The sequence below is a fragment of the Gymnoscopelus microlampas genome, assembly GCF_963454915.1.
Source record: "Gymnoscopelus microlampas genome assembly, chromosome: 5".
In the NCBI taxonomy this organism is placed as follows: Eukaryota; Metazoa; Chordata; class Actinopteri; order Myctophiformes; family Myctophidae; genus Gymnoscopelus; species Gymnoscopelus microlampas.
The window spans coordinates 32,967,007-32,985,411 of NC_139942.1; the positions used below are offsets into that span (position 1 = coordinate 32,967,007).

The following is an 18,405-nucleotide window of genomic DNA, read 5'->3' on the forward strand; positions in this document are numbered from 1 at the left end:
GGTTACCTCTGCCATACAACTACATGTGGGTAAATGGAATGCATAATCTATGTAAAACGCTTTGGATAAAAGCACTATATAAATGTACCATTTATATCAAGAACATAAATTGGTTCTGAAATCATGTAGCAGACGTTGATCATGTTCAATGTTATTTTGGTTTATCCTAAATACAAATTTGTGACTTAATCTCTCACTACATATCAATCTAACCTACACTTTTTACCTCACCAGAGACAAGGCTTCAGGAAAAATATATTTTTTTCGGGCCAACTGTGCCGGAGATTAGCTGTTCACAGACAGACGGACACACACATGGACAGACGGACAGGGTGCAAAACATATCTCGGCCACGGCTTCGGCCTGGCGGAGACAATCAGCAACTTTTTTTTAGCAAGAAATGGACCTGCCTCTGCCTGCCCCCTAGCAACATCCCAGGAAAAAGAGTTGTCAACACTGCTCCCTGCAAAAAAAAAACGGAATTCCCATCACTGCACACTGAAAGAAAGTATGCAGCGGACACAGCCGACCCCTCCTCTCCTCTCCACCGCTATCAGGACTAGCCTATGAGCAATGAAACAGAGAGAGGCACCGCCTATGTGTGGCTGTAACGCATTACTGTAGAGAAAAGTTCTCCAAACGGTATCAGGAGGGTCAAAGTCTAATCTAAACCCAGGACATAAAATAGATCTGCTTCAACCGGACGCGGTTTTTACTCCCAGGAGGGAAACGCCGTTCGTTTTTCAAGCCCCAATGGCAACTGTTTCCAAGTGCAGCGTTGTTCTATTGCTGCTGTTCTGTTTAACGGTAAGTGAGCTTATTAATATTATTATTGTTTGTTTTTGTTTTTGTTTTTTTACGAAATTCATGAACGTATACGTTCTTCGCAGTGTACAGAATATCTGACTGTGTACAAACTAATTATAACAACGAACATAGGGTATAAAGTGACGGGAAAACCGTTATTCTAAATTATCTAATAATAAATTCGCTACAGGTGTGGTAGGCCGAGACGTCGTGGTGGAATATAGAAGTAGACCAGTGGTTCTCAAAGGGGATTCCAGGGATTCTCGGGGGTCTAAATGTACCCTTACAAGTCTGTAACTCTGACAGTGTACAAATGGAACCAAATGGACCCTACCATTTGTACACTGTCATGTATTGTATACTGTCATGAGTATACTGTCATTGATTGTATACTGTTATGTACTGTCATGTACTGTTCTCATGTCTTACTAAATAAAGTACATCAATCAAACAATCAATCAGAGTTAAGGGGAGACCTCGACATTTTAAAGTTTGAGAACCATTGAAGTAGACCATCCTCTGCCACTTCCTTCCACATCATTCTTCACTTAAATCTGCAACTCCATTGTATTAGGTGATTATTCATTCAGTCCAGCAGGTTCTCAGCCTGTGGGTCGGGACCCCCAGAGGGGGTTCCCAACATGATTATGGGGGGTCCCCAGATGACAGCATTAAAGTGGCAATTTAAGTGCCCTTTTTGATACCTTCAAAAAGTATAACTGAAATGAAAAAAGACCATTACTGCATCAAAGGTAATCAACAAACTATACTATTAAAAAAATGGTCAAACATTGGCCAAATTGAGGCAAACATTGTGAAAATTGCCGATCTACAAGCTTGTGAGCTGGCTATTTTCACAATTATTATCTGTAACAGAGGCAAACTAAATGTATGCTTGTCAGGGTGGGTGGTCCCCAGTTCATATGATTATGTTGGGGGGTCACGGCCTGAAAAGGTTGAGAACCACTGTAGTCTAATTAAATATATTTTAGGTAGCCATATACCATGGGTTTTCAACTGGTGGTCCGTGGTCCGTGGACCACCCATGATACAGGTCATGGGTTTTCACCTGGTGGTCCATGGACCACTGGTGGTCCGTGAAGGTATTGCATGTGGTCCCTGACCATGCATTTAGTAATGTAGGAAAGTGAAGATTTGTATTATATTTTATTTTATCGACCACTAGTTGAGAAACAGTATGATGTATGATGACGCATCAATGTTGTTAGTTACTTCGGATGTCAAGAACTTCCACAGAACCACAGAATTTACCTGGTTGAGTCGTCATTAGTAGGTGACTAGTTAGTAAATGTGCCCATATCAATCGCATGTGTCTGCATGCTCATACATATGTTGCAATGAATCAGTTAACATGAGTTTAATATGGAAGGTTAAGAGAACAGAATAAGGGCAACCAAAAGGAATGGATCAGTGGTTCTCAATCTTTTCTGAGCTCTGGACCACTAGCATATCTCAGTTAAATAATGACTGTTAAGGGCTTGATTTAATTCACCTCAAATTAACAAATAAATTAAGGCCTTAACAGTCATTATTTAATTTCAAGCTTTTCCCCACAGACCACGGCCATATCCCCCCTCCCAACACAACGGTGGTCCCCAGGTTGATTCTCAGTCAGGGTGGTGGTCCCTGGTTCATAATCAGTTGAAAACCCATGCTATATACTATTGTATTGGTAAGTGTCTTAGTAAAGTGTTGGGCCATGCTAGCTGCCTTGGCATAGATTGTACAAATCTCTGGAACTCTACTGGAGGGATGGAACACCATTTTAATAAAGGATGTTTCCTCATTTGGTGTTTTGATGATAGTGGTGGAGAGAGCGCTGTCTATAACACCTCAGTCCAGAATCTCCCATAGGTGTTCAATTGGGTTGAGAATGAGATCTGGTGTGTCTGCAAAGAGGCCTTAGCATATGATTCTCATGATTCACATCGTTTTCCTATTCATCCAACCATTCAGTGACCCCTCGTGCCCTGTGGAAGGGGGCATTGTCACCCTGAAGAGACCACTCCTATCATGATCAAATGTTTCATTATAGGTGATCACTCAACATAACATTGAATTGATGTGCAGTGACCCTTCCCTCTAGGGCAGCGGTTCCAAACTTTTTAGCTCAAGGCCCAAAAGAGAAATTAGATGTTTGCCCGGGACCCAAACTAGTGAAAATAGCAGATCCACAAGCTCACTCACAACAAGCAACTCATTGTGAGCGTGTAGATCTGCTAGTTTCACTGGTCCTTCTTAGATGTATTTGTTATGGCATATGTTTAAATTTTGAATTATGTTTATGAAATACTTTTGAAAAATGTTGTAATTGTTTTTAAGTTGTGACTTTTTTTGTTTAACATTTTTTAAATCTTTTGAAATATATATATATATATATATATAGAAAAAGGGGATATTTACTCGCAACCCATAAAATGTGGTCTGCGACCCAAAGATGGTCCAAGCCAGTGTTTGGGAACAGTGCTCTAGGGGACGAGTGGACTCAAACCATGCCCCCCACAGCATAACAGAGCCACATGACCCCCTCACTGCAGGGGTCAAGCGTTCACATTCCTGTTCTGTATTCCTGGTGTGCGCCACAGATGCACCCGCCCACTAGTGGAGAATATGGTGAAGGATGACTCATCTGACCAAATCACTTTTTCCACATCTCTGTAGATGAGTGTCTATGGTTTTCGAACCACTGAACTGTCAAATGTGCATATTTGTCCTGAGAAGTTTATGCACCGCAACCCTTCTTTAACTGTGGTTTTCAACCCTTTTCATATCAAGGTCCATTATTTATTTGGCATTTGAACCTTTTGGCATTTTGAACTTAGAATATTTTTTTATCGTTTGATAAGATTTTGTCAAAATAACAATCCTTCTCCATTCTCTAATTGTGTAGACGTTGTTGTAAATTAAGTAATGCAGATGTTTAACAATAATGTAACTCTTGAGTGTAAAATGAAACCAAATGGACCCGTAAGGGTCCATTTGGTTTCATTTTACTCTCTCAAGAGTTAAGAACTATAAGGGTCCATTTGGTTACCAACTCTCCATCATTTAGCTGGGGACCACCTAAGGACCACTGGTGGTCCCCGGACCACTGGTTGAGAACCACTGTTCTATAACATCCCTTGGACCGTTCTTGCTGACAACCTGAACTTGTGTTTCCTCACATATTGCATTAAATGTACACTTTCGACGACAATTTGGGAACCTATTCCCTGATGTCTTGATGTCTGTCACAGATCAGAAATGCAGGTGTTGCTATTTGTCACTGTTCCTATTGAAACATTGGAGCACAGTATCTGTGACTGAAGCTCCTGCCATCCGTGCCCCAATAAACAAACCCGCTTTCATTATCACTTAAATCTTTTCCTCTTGCCATCTTGATCCAAAATCGAGGTCAACTGAGCCTCCTCAGCATTTGTATACATGCAACAGAGCATGGTGGGATTTTAATTGCTTTTCATATCAGCGATACACAAGTGGGGAAGCATCTGGGAAGCATCTGCAATTGTTATTTTCTCCACTAATGTATTCAGGTCTTTCATTTATCACCCATCTGTGTGTGTGTGAGTGTGTGTGAATGTGTGTGAATGTGTGCGTGTGCGTGTATGTGTGCGTGTGTGTGCGTGTTCAAACAGGGGAATCCAATCTTTTTTGGTAGATTTATGAAAATGGGATAATAACCATTTTCTGCATATTTATTTTTTCTCCAGAAGAGGGTGTACTTTGTAAGGAAGTTGGTGCATTAAACATAAAACAAAAACAAAAACAAAAACACTTTAAACTGGCATTAACTAACTATAATGAGTGGTTAATGACATGTCTATTAATGGATTACTTTTTTTTGGAGGCTGTCAGATGGCATTTCATTATTAATGTAAAAAGTAGAAATGCTACTTTATGGGAATAACAAAATCTGGGCATTTCAGCATGCGCTTCCGTGTCTGTGTAACACACTAACACTAAATTGCTCTACGCCACGAAAAGTCAGTACTGAGAAGTCAAATGAGTTTGAAAGAGCTTCATAAGACATGTTTGTCGTAGAGCTGTAATTTAATCCCACATTGTTGTTCATCCTTTTCATCCCTCTGTGTACATCATTTGAAGATCTTACATGTGGTGGTAGAAGGAGGTGGACTGAAGAGACAGAAGAGAGAATGGTACATCTACCCCAAGAAACTGCAAGAGAATGTTGATTACACTGGCTTGGCATATATTGCAAAGGTATGCTCTCAAGACTCAGTCTGTTCTTTCACTTCTTAAAATGTTTTCCAGATCATCATTTACATTTTCCTCTACCCATTTCAGGTAAAACATTATATCAAAGGAAAATGTAAAAATCAAAAACCTCTGAAAATGGTATAGATAAATAACAAAGTCTAGTTATTCAGAATAACAACCTAAGAAGTATTTTTGATGGACTTTCTCTTTAACTCATGAGTTATGTGCTTAGAGGCATGATTTTGTCTTTTCTTTTGTTTTGTTGCAAACATTGACTCAGTAAGCCTGATACAGCTCACGGCCAGCTGAGACATTAGTGTCTAGACTACAGTGGATCCCCATGAATACAGCATTGTTCAGTATTTCAGACATGGTCACCTGCACTTAAACGTAGGGCGTTGTGTTAGATTGGTTTCATATGTGCTAGCTCTAGCACATATCTCTTGTCAATTGGTGACTTTGTGTAGTTGACAATGCAAATATTACAGTAGTGATTGATTAAGACAATATGCGAGCAAGCAATGCTGCCCAGTGAGCAGTTGCAGACTTGTCTCATCAGAGGATTGGTTAATTGTACAAAAAGTGTAGACAGACACTGTGTTATACTGTAAGATTGGTAATCTAGAATTCATTCGTTAAAGTGTTTAACCTACACAGCATAGTCTCGCTTTTTCGATCATACTGTGTGACAAAATCATCCAACTCACATCTCCAAAAGTATAAATACGGTATGCAAGTATGCATAGGAACTATTATTTATTGTTATATATTGTTTGTTGGTGGCATGACTGGCTACATACCATTTAATAATAGTACAGAGAGTATGATTAACAATGAATAATTATTGATATAAGAAATATTTCAAATAATTGTAACAATTTTCTATGGAATATAATGACAATAATAATAATAATATAACAATAGTAATAATAATACATTATATAATACCGTCATATCATATAATGTTGTGTGTGTGTGTGTGTGTGTGTGTGTGTGTGTGTGTGTGTGTGTGTGTGTGTGTGTGTGTGTGTGTGTGTGTGTGTGTGTGTGTGTGTGTGTGTGTGTGTGTGTGTGTGTGTGTGTGTGTGTGTGTTCCAGATTCGGTCTGATAAGGACTACAAGGGGAAGGTAACCTACTCACTAACAGGGCATGGTGTTGACAAGGACCCTGTAGGTTTGTACGTCATCGACGCTAACGAAGGGCTGGTGAGAATCACCGGCATTCTGGACCGAGAGGCCATTCCCTATTACATAGTAAGATCTCCCATAATCACACCAATGAGGTGGAAATTCACACATGCAACGTTCAAGTTCAAATACATGTTTAAGCTGCTGCCTTATTTCTCCTTGTAGTTAAAAGGCATCGCAAAATACAGCAATGGGAGCCGTGCCGAGAAGGACCTTGAACTTAGAATTGACGTTGTGGACATGAATGACTGTGCACCTGTGTTCCAAATGGGTCAAGTTGGATCTGTCTATGAATCTAGTGCAGCAGGTATGTTTGCTAACCTATGTCATTTTGTATTCTCCAAATAAGTAATACACAATCCTCAGTGTTAATGTGTTTACCGGTATTTGTAAGAGGTTGAAATAAGTGTTGAATTGCTTTATATTCTGATAGTACTCATTGGAGTGTTTGTTCAGTAACAGGGGTCTCCCCGTCGCTCCAGCTCTTGATTAAACAGAAAATGGATACCAATTTTATCCAGTCAGGAGAAAAAGCTCACACAAGACACAGGGAAAACAAGTGAATTTGGAAGCGATGAATACATAACAAATAAATCAGCAGACAAAATTGGAACTGGAACACTAACCCTAACCCTTCTCCTGATTGGCTGAATATTGGCCACCCACCTGAAAATGTATTTTCTGTTTATTAAAGAGCTGGAGAGAGGCAGAGACCCCTGCTAAACAAAACACTTTTTCTTTTAACCAAAACATATCACCTACTCCATTAACATTGAGGATTTTACTGTACTGTAATTAAATTCTGACTAATGATTGATTATTGCCTCTTCCAATATTGTAATTTCTAGGCACTGTCATCATGAGAGTGAATGCTACTGATGCAGATCTGGGGGCCAATGCTCAGATCTACTTCAGCCTTGTAGAGACAAGCTCCACGGCCGGGATGTTCTCCATCAACCATCAGACAGGAGAAGTCATGGTTCGACAGAACACTCTGGATAGGGAGGTAATGAGGTGCAAACAAACACATTGGTGCTGCTGCAGGTTGACATTTACTGTACTAATACATTATTGATACATATAGTAGCCTTGTGAGCAAATAACATACCTGACATTCTCCTCTGTTGTGTAACAGTAGCACAGTCACTTTGAATGCTCCTTATAACACACTAGTTTAGTTAATATCGCCAAATAGACCGTTTTTATTTTTTTTATCGCATTTAATTAGAAATGTGATGTTTACTGGATTATTTTATTTTCTAAACTTCAAGTCTGGACTATTAATGGTAACACCTTTCACACCATTTCCCAGTCCCAGTAGCATCATCTTTAATGAAACAAGATGTTGATATATAGAAAATATGACATATGTCATAAAACATACATAATATATGTCATACGTCGTACTCATGGATATCAAATTCAATATTTGTTTGCCAACTAGCGCTAGAGGGATGGAATATTGCCTCAAACTACTGTGCAGCAATAAACTAATATAATTGGGAGAATCTATTGAATTGATCAAATTCAATACAAGTAAAAAATGTTTTTAGGGGGAAATAATTGTTTAACCTTTTTAGTTAAGGTGCTGATTTTCTGATCTCATCACATTATCTAGAGCAGAGACACATATACGTTGACTGTAAGAGGCGCAGACATGAATGGAGCAGCAGGAGGAAACTCAGCGACAGCAGATGTTGTGATCAGACTCCTAGATATAAATGACAACATTCCAACCCTGGAAAGGGACACGGTAAGCACACCATTTCCAAAAGCATCCCTTCTATGCTTTTATTTTTTTGGAAGATATATAGATATATTGAAGCAGAAATCCATAACTTTTGTGACTCTCCTGGGAGTCATATCTCTCATTGCGCACCCATCTCCAGCATGAGAGAGACACATTTCTTGGCTGGGGGAGATATTGGGCCTCATCAGTGTTGTGTTCTAGTTTTTTTCGGAAGGTACACGCTACGATACGATGCGCGTGGTCGTGGGTATACACTCTCGCGTTTTCGATGGATGAAACAGTTTTTGAAGGTATACGGTAGCGACGAAAACAAATCTCAAGGTATACGCCGTACACAGCATCTGACGGTAGAACACACCACTGGGCCTCATTCAATAACCATTCTTAGGACCCACTTACAGTTTTCCCAAAATATTTCCCAAAGATTCTGATATTCACCCATGTTTTCTTAGCAGTGATTTGTTCTTAGGCAAGAACAGAATATATGCACACTCAAGAGCACTCTTAGGCACATTCGAGTGCTGATATGTTTGCGCAAAAATAATTGTTGTGTTAGTTTTCTTCAATTCTACAATTGTACAGTATATTATAGGATTTCAATTACACTGTGTGCTTATAATCTTCAGGCAGTACTAGTTGTCAACCAGTAGGTGTCTACCCGACACCAGGGTCTAAATTTCACAATGGAACAATAGGAGACCACCAACCACTGCAGGATGTGCTAGTTATAATAAACATTAGAATAACATTTTGTTAATTAGAATACGTTTTGGTGTGCAGCATTTAATGAACAGGTATGACATTAAAGAGACCTGTAAATCCACTTTATTTTTGCAGTATGAAGGCCATGTTCAGGAGAACACCATCAACGTGGAGGTGATGAGGATCAAAGCCATTGACCTGGATATGGAGTTTACTGCTAGCTGGTGGGCTGTCTTCTCCATCGTGTCAGGGAATGAGGCCGGCTATTTCAGCATCTCTACTGATCAGAAGACCAATGAGGGCATTATCATGATTAACAAGGTATGGGACAGCTTTATTATTATGTACACATGACAATCCTGTGTTAGTTTAATTCACACTTTAACTTAGAGTTAAATTTACCCATTGAGACCTGGAACGCGTCTGTGTCATTTTTTGATTTGAGCTAAAAAAAAAAGCATTCTTTTACACTTTGGCTATTCAAATAGCAGATCTACAAGCTCATAGCGTGGCTCAGAGTGCCTCGCTACGAGCTTGTAGATCTTTTGAAATCATTTTTGAAAAATCGTGAAAATGTGTGCAAATCTTTGAATATATATTGTTTAAAGCGAGCATTTTTAACTCAATTCTTTGCTTCTGGGGGTCCCTGGAACAAAACATATTGAGATGGGGGTCGGCGGCGAAATACATATAATTTTGGGGGTCCTTGACATGAAAAAGTTTGAGAACCACTCATATAGAAACATACGTTCTTTTCAGAAAACTGTTGGGATTTAGAAGACATTTGTAGAATCGGCAGGTCTTAATGGGTTAAAGGGGCATGAAACCCTAGGGTGATTATGTAGTTTAAAAACTACACATTGGTAAAAACATGCCAGTCTGACTTTATAATACACCATGATGTAAACAACGCAGCTGCAGCTCATAAAGTTAATGGGTGTGTTAGATTTAGGTGTGCCAATGTGCAAGTATTGACAATACAAAATCTAACACTCATTATACATTTTAATAGCTGCAGCTGCGTTGCTTACGTATATATCACAGTGTACTATTACTGTAGGTCAAGCTGCCTTATTTATACGCTCACATACTTTTTAACCTACAGGAAAACTAAAAACAAAAATCGACCTAGGGTTTCATGACCCTTTAACACTCCAGATTTGACTCAAAGTGGTTCTCAACCTGTGGTTCTCAACCTGTGGGTCGGGACCCCCTGGAGGGTCCCCACATGATTTTCTTTTGGGGACTTTTAAGACCTTTTAATACCTCAAAAAGAAAGAAAAGAAAAAAGACCATTACTGCACAAACTACTGTAAAACTGATTAAACATTGGCCAAATTGTCAAATAATATAAGAAAGAGGCAAACAGAGTGAAAATAGTCGATCTACAATCTCACCGCGAGGCGTTGTGAGCTTGTAGATCGGCTATTTTCACAATATTTATCTGTGGAATCGAGTCAAAATGCCTCAACTCCTACAATTCCAAGTGCTTGTCAGAGTGGGGGGGGGTCCCCAGTTCAAATATGATTATTTTGGGGGGTCCCCACTTCAAATATGATCATTTTTCGGGGTCACAGCCTGAAAAAGGTTGAGAACCACTGATCTAGATGATTGAAATGAACAATGCATGGAACAATTCATAGAACAGGTCTTTGTAGTATGAACGCTATGGCCCCTGTGTTTTCTCTTTATCTGAATCTGAAGGCTCTGGACTACGAGGAACTCAAAGTGCTCAACCTGGCAGTGTCCGTCTCCAATAAGGCAGCATACAACTTTGGCTCTAGTTCCATTAGACCCCCCAGCATAGTTCCCAAACACTACCCGGTCAAGATCAACGTGGTGAACCAGAGAGAGCCGCCCCGCTTCCACCCAGCTGTCAAGGTGGTGACCATCTCAGAGGACACAAGCAAGATCAATCTTCACCAGATCATCACCAACTACGCCGCTATCGACAGTGACACTCTGAAAATTGCCACAGATGTCAGGTAAGCATCAATCATATGTGTGTTTTGCCCACATGTGTTTTGTACGTGTTTCAATTGAAGGTTTATTATTTTATCCTTATTTACTTGTTCGACAGGTACGCAAAAATAAAGGACATCAATAACTGGTTGATTATTGACGAAAGGACGGCAGATATCAGGCTGGCCAAATTGCCTGATCGAGAGTCCAAGTACTTGATCAATGGAACATATTATGCCGAAATAATTTGTATTACCAGTGGTAAGTACTGTGTGTGTGCCAGGTATCACTAGTATGGGCGGAACACATTTAACCCATTAAGACGGGGAATGCATCTGTGTCATTTGATTTGGCTATTCAAAAATAGCAGATCTACAAGCTCATTGAGCGGCAAAGAGTGCCGCGCAAATGAGCTTGTAGATCTGCTATTTCTTTTAAATCGTAAAATATTTCACAAATCTTTGAATATATATTCTTTAAAGCGATCATTTGTATAATATTTTTTTCCAGGGACCCCCAGAAGCAAAGATTTGAGTTACAAATGTTCGCTTAAAAAATATATATATATATTCAACACATTTTAACGATTTTGATCTGCTATTTTTGAATAGCCAAAGAAATCTAAAGTGACACAGATGCGTTCCTGGATTGAATGGGTTAAATAATCTTTCATCATAACTGTTTTTATTGGTGTGTTTTTTTCTTCAGATGTGCCCACTAAAACAGCCACAGGGACCATAGCCATTCAGGTGGAAGACGCCAATGACGACTGTCCAACTCTGACCAGTACAAGTCAGACTGTGTGTTATGGTGACAACGTGGTCTATGTCACAGCCATAGACCAAGATGAATTCCCAAATTCAGCACCGTTCGAGTTCAGGGTGATTCAGGGGAACCGCAATGGAAAATGGACAGTGGATCATATAAACGGTGAGGGGTTGTGACCGAGGTTTTAATTTAGCATTTCCTGTAGCTCTGAACATCAAGAATTTAGAAAGTATCAGGTGATACATATATTAAAACATATATTTGTTGCCCCCATAACAGATCTACAAGCTCACAATGCCTTGCATTTGCAACTTGCAACGCCAGGTTGAAAGTGGTTAAGTCTGTCTGTGAGTTTTATAAATACTAGTCCATACCCGGTCGACGCATCCATGGGGGGATATCGCACATGATATGGCAACCCGGGAGGCAGTTCGTCCCATAGCTGGGCAGCCCCGTAACCATGGCGATGTTCTTTTACACAAAAACGCTAATAAACAGCTGAAATTTGGTGAAATTGAAAAACGGGCTTCACTGTTCCGTGCACATGGTAGTGATCAATGGCTGTGTGCAAATTCAGATCAATTGCTCCAGCCACTGAGGAGAACCGGGCAAAACTCATTTTGGTCTCACCATGCACTACAGATAGAAGTTTCTCAAATTATAGGAGGATTAATGTTAACCAATGAAAGGTATTAACAAGAGCTTGTGACTAAATAATAATAACTACATTGTAGCCATTGGAACACAGTTTTTGTGTCCTCCTATCATCGTGTCTCGTAAACAACAGAGCACATCACATCAAAAGTTACAATATTGTTAAACAAAGCGCTGAAGGGCCAAAACTATATTCCTATCACTGATTCAGTGCATTTTCTCACATCTCTTCCCCCAATTAAGGCACCTCGGCCATTCTTCGGAACCAAGCCAGCCTGTGGCCGGGCCAGTACAAGATCGCCATGGAGATCACAGACCAGCAGGGCAAGTCGTGTGGTGATGTCCAGGTAATGGACGTGGTGGTGTGTACGTGTGTGGAAACCACCAGCACCACCACAAAGACCTGTGTGCCACTGACAAAGGGTGCCACGTTTGGAGCTCCTGGTGTCCTCCTCATGCTCCTCGGCCTACTGCTGTTGCTGTGTGAGTAGCAGTGGTGGAAAACGTACTCCCATTTTTTACTTTAGTAAAAGTATCAATACTGCAATGTAAAAATACTCTGGAATCAGGAATTCAATATTTACTCGAGTGAAAGTACAAAAGTATTGGTATCAGAATGTGCTTAAAGTACCATGGGTAGAAGGTACTCATTATGCAAGTTTTCAAATGTATAAAGATCTTTTGAAAATAGCGGATCTAAAAGCTCACAATGCGTCGCATCGCAACACATTTTGAGCTTGTACATCGGCTATTTTCAAATGGCCGAAATGTATATAGGGCTGAAGTGGTTACTTTATGTTTTGTAATAATAATCAAAATCTACAAAGTAACTAGTATCTAAAGTTCTAAACAATTTGTGGAGTAAAAGCACAATATTTGCCTTTGAGATGTAGTGGAGTAGAAAAGTCAACATTGTACTTAGGTACAGTACTTGAGTACATGCACTTAAGTTACTTTACAGATAGGGTTATCAACTTGGGTTGATAAGAATCATCACCCCTCCCTTGATGCCTAACCAGAGCTGTTAAATAGTGATTTGACGGGATCAACAGGGAGGGTTTATTCAGTTAGTATGAGGCAGGACGGGTCATGCTTCCCAAACATTTAGCCTTTGCACAACATTTGTCATTTTGCCCATGACTTTCAGTAAGTCCACTAGCTTATGAAGCAACAGACAGACGTTTCATTCGTCATCATATAGTTGCATGGGTCTGTGACATAGTGTGAATTGTGTGTGTGTTTCAGTGGTGCCACTCCTGCTGTTATTCTGCCTGTGTGGAGGTGCGGCAGCCATGGGGAATTTCAAGGCCATTCCGTTCGACACGAAAGAACAGCTAATCTCTTATTATACTGAGGGGCAAGGAGAAGACAGGGTAACTAACTACACTTGTTGTCTTCAGGCTCCACCTCACCCCAGCACTCCTTATTTCCTTGTATCAGCAGCTGCAGATGTTCCCTATTTAGACAGATGCTAGTTATGCTATCCAGATGTACTGTATGTTGGCAACATTTTCACATATTATGCTGCAGTATGTACTGTATGTACAGTATCTTATATAGATCAGTGTTCCCAAACACTGGGCCGGGACCCATTTGTGGGTAACAGACACATTTTTAGGGGTCGCAAGAATATCCTATTTTTATATATTTTTTAAACATTGTCTACTATTTAAAAGTACTATTATTTCAAAAGATTTTCATAAAAAAATTAATCAGATCTACAAGCTCACAACACGCATTGTGAGCTTGTAGATCGGGCATTTTCACTATTCTTTTTTTGTATGTTTGGGTCGTGACGAGATACCAAATGTATATTTTGGGTTTCGAGCTGAAAAGTTTGGGAACCACTGATTAAGATAGACGTCATACAGGATACTGATTGCTTGTACACAGATGTTATGTCATTTAGATAGAAGTTGTTTAGACAAACGCTAGATTGGATGTTTACCTGGTATTCTAATTACTGCGGAACATTTAATTGTTTGTTTGCACTCAATACATGACTAGATTGTTTGTTTAGGTTCTTGCCTCCGATCTTGCACGTTGTAAATCCCCCTAGATAAGAGAATCTGCTAAAAGCCTAAATGTATTGATTAGTATAGAATCATTCTAACACAAGGGCTGCCCCAGTGGATCACAGAGAAGCTCTATTTACACTTATTTGCACGCTGGGATCTCACACTGAAAATAGCACATCTACAAGCTCACAATGCAGAGCAGTATACCATTGGTTCTCAAAGTGGGGTCCCCCAGGGGTCCGTGGGGGGGGTGTTCTGGGGGTCCCTGGAACAAAATATAGAGATGGGGTCCACGGCCAAATGCATAATGTTGGGGGTCCTTTGTAACAATTTAAGGGGTAAGATACCCCTTAAATTCTAATCCACAGAACGGAAAGCTTTGGTTTATCTCACCACGGCGGCTCCGTCAGAATCCCTCCGCTCCACGGCGTTTCCTCCATACACCCAGCACTCCATTCCCCGCGGCGTAGCAACGACAATGTCCGCTGTCCGCAGGGCTCGTCCGTTCTTAATTCTTGGCTGCAGCCTACTCGCGAGTTTAAACTTTGACTTAAACTTAAACACAGTATTACTGGCGCCTCGGAGATCTCTCTTCTCTCACCCCTCTCTTCCCCCTGTTGCCTCTGATCCACAGGTTTGTTTGCTCTATCCCCTCCCCCCTGAACCGCACCCTCTATTAGTAACGTCGGGTGGCACAAATCATTCAATCACCCCCTAATCAGACCCATTACCTTTCACGTGACTAGGAAAGGTCCATATATTCCAACATGTTACATATCAATCAGACATAATAACACCCATAGATCAAGCAGATAAATATAATAAATATACCGTAATGTGCATTTGTCACACCTTGACATGAAACATTTTGAGAACCACTGATATAAATTTGAGCCTTTTTACATTCATGCTTTTTCACATTGATGATTTGCTTTCTCCCTTTTCTCACACAGGAAGTTCCTCTCCTTCAAATTCCAACAGAAGTGGACCATGGGAGAATCACGGCCACAGATGTGAATGCATATGGAGGGAGCGCGTTCCAGGGAGGAGCAGGAGGTGCATCAGTGGCAGGTGGAGGAATGGCTGTAGGCGGAGGTCGGACATCTTCCTCCATGTTGACAACGGAGAACATGCAGCATTATCAATATTTCCATAAGCCCGGCGGGCATGTGGAGATGGACCACATGGGTGGGGGTCTGGGCGGGGGTCTGGGTGGGGGTCTGGGTGGGGGTCTCGTGACAGGCCACCATGAGTATCACTCCAGGTATGGAGCTGGAGCGTACGATGATGGTATGGCCCTTTCTGAAGACTTCCTGCAGGACTACTACACAAGTGTGAGTACCTGGAAATATGAATATCTTTGAAACCTCTACTCTCTACTCTGAACGTGAATAATGCAAGCTGTTGAAATTACTTTAATAATAATTTCCATGAGATCAATGTGAATGGTCAATAACTTGCCATTAGTAAAAGCTTGCATCATCTCCCAAGATGGATACATTCACATGAACTTCATCTCTATTTGAATGGAGCAAAAACACACAAGCCAAACAGTTGGCATTTTCTTACTGTATTTACTGTGTGAACATTGCATTTTGTAAGCAAAACATTACCCGAACTAAACACCATTGCACAGAGAGTCATGGATGTTTGAATGTTGTTCATAAACCAGTGTTAGGGACTGTTTTCAGCAATATTGTAACTTTGTTAAACATAAAGGCGCATTTAAGTTCACTGTTTTGAATTACCAATCTCATGCAAGACTCTGCATGTCAATTTTAATACAGTAAAGTCAAACAAACAGAACTAAAGTCACGTATTCTGTGAGTTGTAGTCAGTGGTCTAAACATGCCAGACCACCAGTAAGATATCAGCTTCACATTTTAGTTTTAGGAGTGTTTAGCGAACCTTCAGTATTGTTAAAGTTTACACTCATAGTCACTGTTGCTATATGTTTGCAGAAAGCCGACCATGCCGCACAACATTCCCACGAGAAGGATGCTCTCCGGATCTACGACTATGAGGGCCAGGAGTCTTTGGCAGGCTCGGTGGGATGCTGCAGTCTTTTGGAGAACGACAACAGCCTCGACTTCCTCGATGACCTGGGACCCAAGTTCAAAACCCTAGCTAACATCTGCCAGGGGTCCACCTTGGAGACTGAGTCTGTGGAGGTGTCTGTCCGTCCAGCCAGACCGGTCTCACCTCCCAGACCCTCCACTTCCACTCATACACACACCCACTCCCACACAGAAACCACCAGAGACAGAGAGAGAGAGCACGTCAGTGTCGGCACCCTCAACACCTCCAACGTGGCCACAGGAACCTCCACCATGGTCCAGGATAGGCTGCTCAGCGAGAGAGCCCAGGGATCAGTCACTACTATGCCCAGAGTCCATGTCCAAGACAACATCTTGATTCCCAGCCAGACGCTGCTCATCCAGCAGCCCACCATGTACTACGCTGCCACCCCCATGTACGTGGTCGAGAACAACCCCCAAATGGTGCTTGTAGCAGGGGGAGACCGGTCCGTAATGGGGCTTGGTCAGGGGCTGGCGGTCGGGGGCCTCCACGGTGGTTCCCAGGGCATGGTACTTGTAGGGGGGGGGCAGGTGGGTGTGGCGGGAGGGACCGGGCACGTCGTTACGGGGGTCAGCCAAACCGTCAGGGGGCAGAGCAGCAGCTCACTGGGGGGCGGCCACACGTTGATCACCACAGCAGGGCATCATGCTGGAACAGCACCAGGCTTCTCACAGGGATCAAACGTCTCCCAATCCAGACACGTGCGTGTGGTTGAGAGCGGGTCGGCATCTTCAGGCGTAGGGGCCGGTGCAGGCTTAGCCCAGGTGACGCTTCAGGCAGGGTCGGGGTCCTCGGGGCAGGGCTTAGAGGTCAGGGGTCATGGTGTGGATGGTTTCTCACAAGGATCAAACATCTCCCGGTCCAGACAAGTGCGCGTGGTTGAGAGCGGGTCGGCATCTTCATCAGGCGTAGGGGCCGGTGCAGGCTTAGCCCAGGTGACGCTTCAGGCAGGGTCGGGCTCTTCGGGGCAGGGCTTAGAGGTCAGGGGTCATGGTGTGGAGGTGAAAGGTCAGAGTGTGTCACTGAGGTCCGCAGGGTCAACTGAGGCCTCTGCGCTGGAACCCGCGCCCTTGCAGCAAGGCAGTCACAGAGTTGTCGTGCAAAGTAAGAAGATCTCAGTCACTGAGAGTAATATTGAAACCAGCACAAGAGCATAGGACAGTCCAACAGTTTACATTTGTACCCATGGGAATAGATATATAATTTCAGTTCTTGGTGAAATTATATAGAGAATATACAAAAATAGATGTGTTGTAGAGCATATACACAATGGAAAGACTAAAAATAAAAAGCATTGTTCTCTGCTTGACTACATGAAATGTATGACTGAAAAGGCAATATGCCCCTTCTCTGTAACACTGCTGTGCTGTGCATAAGCTTTTTTTATTGGCCCTTTAAGTTATCTAAAGTTATCTACGAAATGTGTCATAATTGTAATCAAACATAAAATCCCAGTCCAGAATGTGTTATATAAATATTTTTCGCACTCGCACAGATTTGTGAAGCTGCTAAACATACACAAAATCCAAACAATTTAATAAATCCAAACAAAAAGGAGGTACTGTAGTCATTATGTTTGAACAGAGGGTGCCATATTGGGGTCTTAAACACTGAATATTGTTAATATTCAGCATTTTAAAGATGCTCATGTTGCAGTTTGATTGCTGCGGTCGATTACATTTGAACCTTGCCATGAATTGCACTGTTGATCTATAGATTGTCTGGCAGGAAAATGGGTCTTTATAGTATGTCCAGTATATTGATATTTATATGGGGTTTCTTATTTGTGTTGTTGAAAAGAATCCCAATTTGTCCACTCCACAAAGTTGGTAGTACCAAAGATGTACACATTTTACATTTCTTTATGTATATATATTTTTTCCATGATTATAAAATAATGCTTAAAATAGTTTTGTTTAAAAGGTTTTAGAGACTATTCTGGATTTTTGGAGCACTGATAATTTTAGTAGAGGAGTCATTGCTCTTTTTGCTACTGACATTTTTCCCTTAATGCACGACTGTCAAGTGTTTTGTCTTGTACTGTATGTGTGTATTGCATGAGTAGCTGCAGATTATGACATTGGCATGTCATTTAGAATGTCTTTAATTGACCATAATAAACCTTAATTTGCACAATATTATAATAAAGCTGGAAGGTTATAAATCATCTTGGTTTCATTTGTTTTCATTCACTTTGTCCTACTGCTGCAATGTTTTATACATTGTCATCATGGGTCT

At 41.2% G+C, this 18,405-nt stretch overlaps 1 protein-coding gene across 1 annotated transcript; it reads left to right on the top strand.

The window, feature by feature from the left end:
* The first annotated feature begins 598 nt into the window (after positions 1–598).
* LOC311045041 (desmoglein-2-like protein) lies at positions 599–18,327 on the top strand. The gene is made up of 14 exons (XM_084056852.1): positions 599–807; positions 4,933–5,049; positions 6,145–6,300; positions 6,400–6,541; positions 7,083–7,240; positions 7,853–7,987; positions 8,822–9,007; positions 10,391–10,671; positions 10,767–10,909; positions 11,357–11,578; positions 12,314–12,553; positions 13,316–13,443; positions 15,042–15,422; positions 16,050–18,327. Exons 1-14 carry the CDS (start codon positions 754–756, stop codon positions 17,322–17,324), a joined length of 3,618 nt encoding a protein of 1,205 aa, XP_083912978.1. The 5' UTR covers positions 599–753; the 3' UTR covers positions 17,325–18,327.
* Positions 18,328–18,405: the final 78 nt, after the last annotated feature.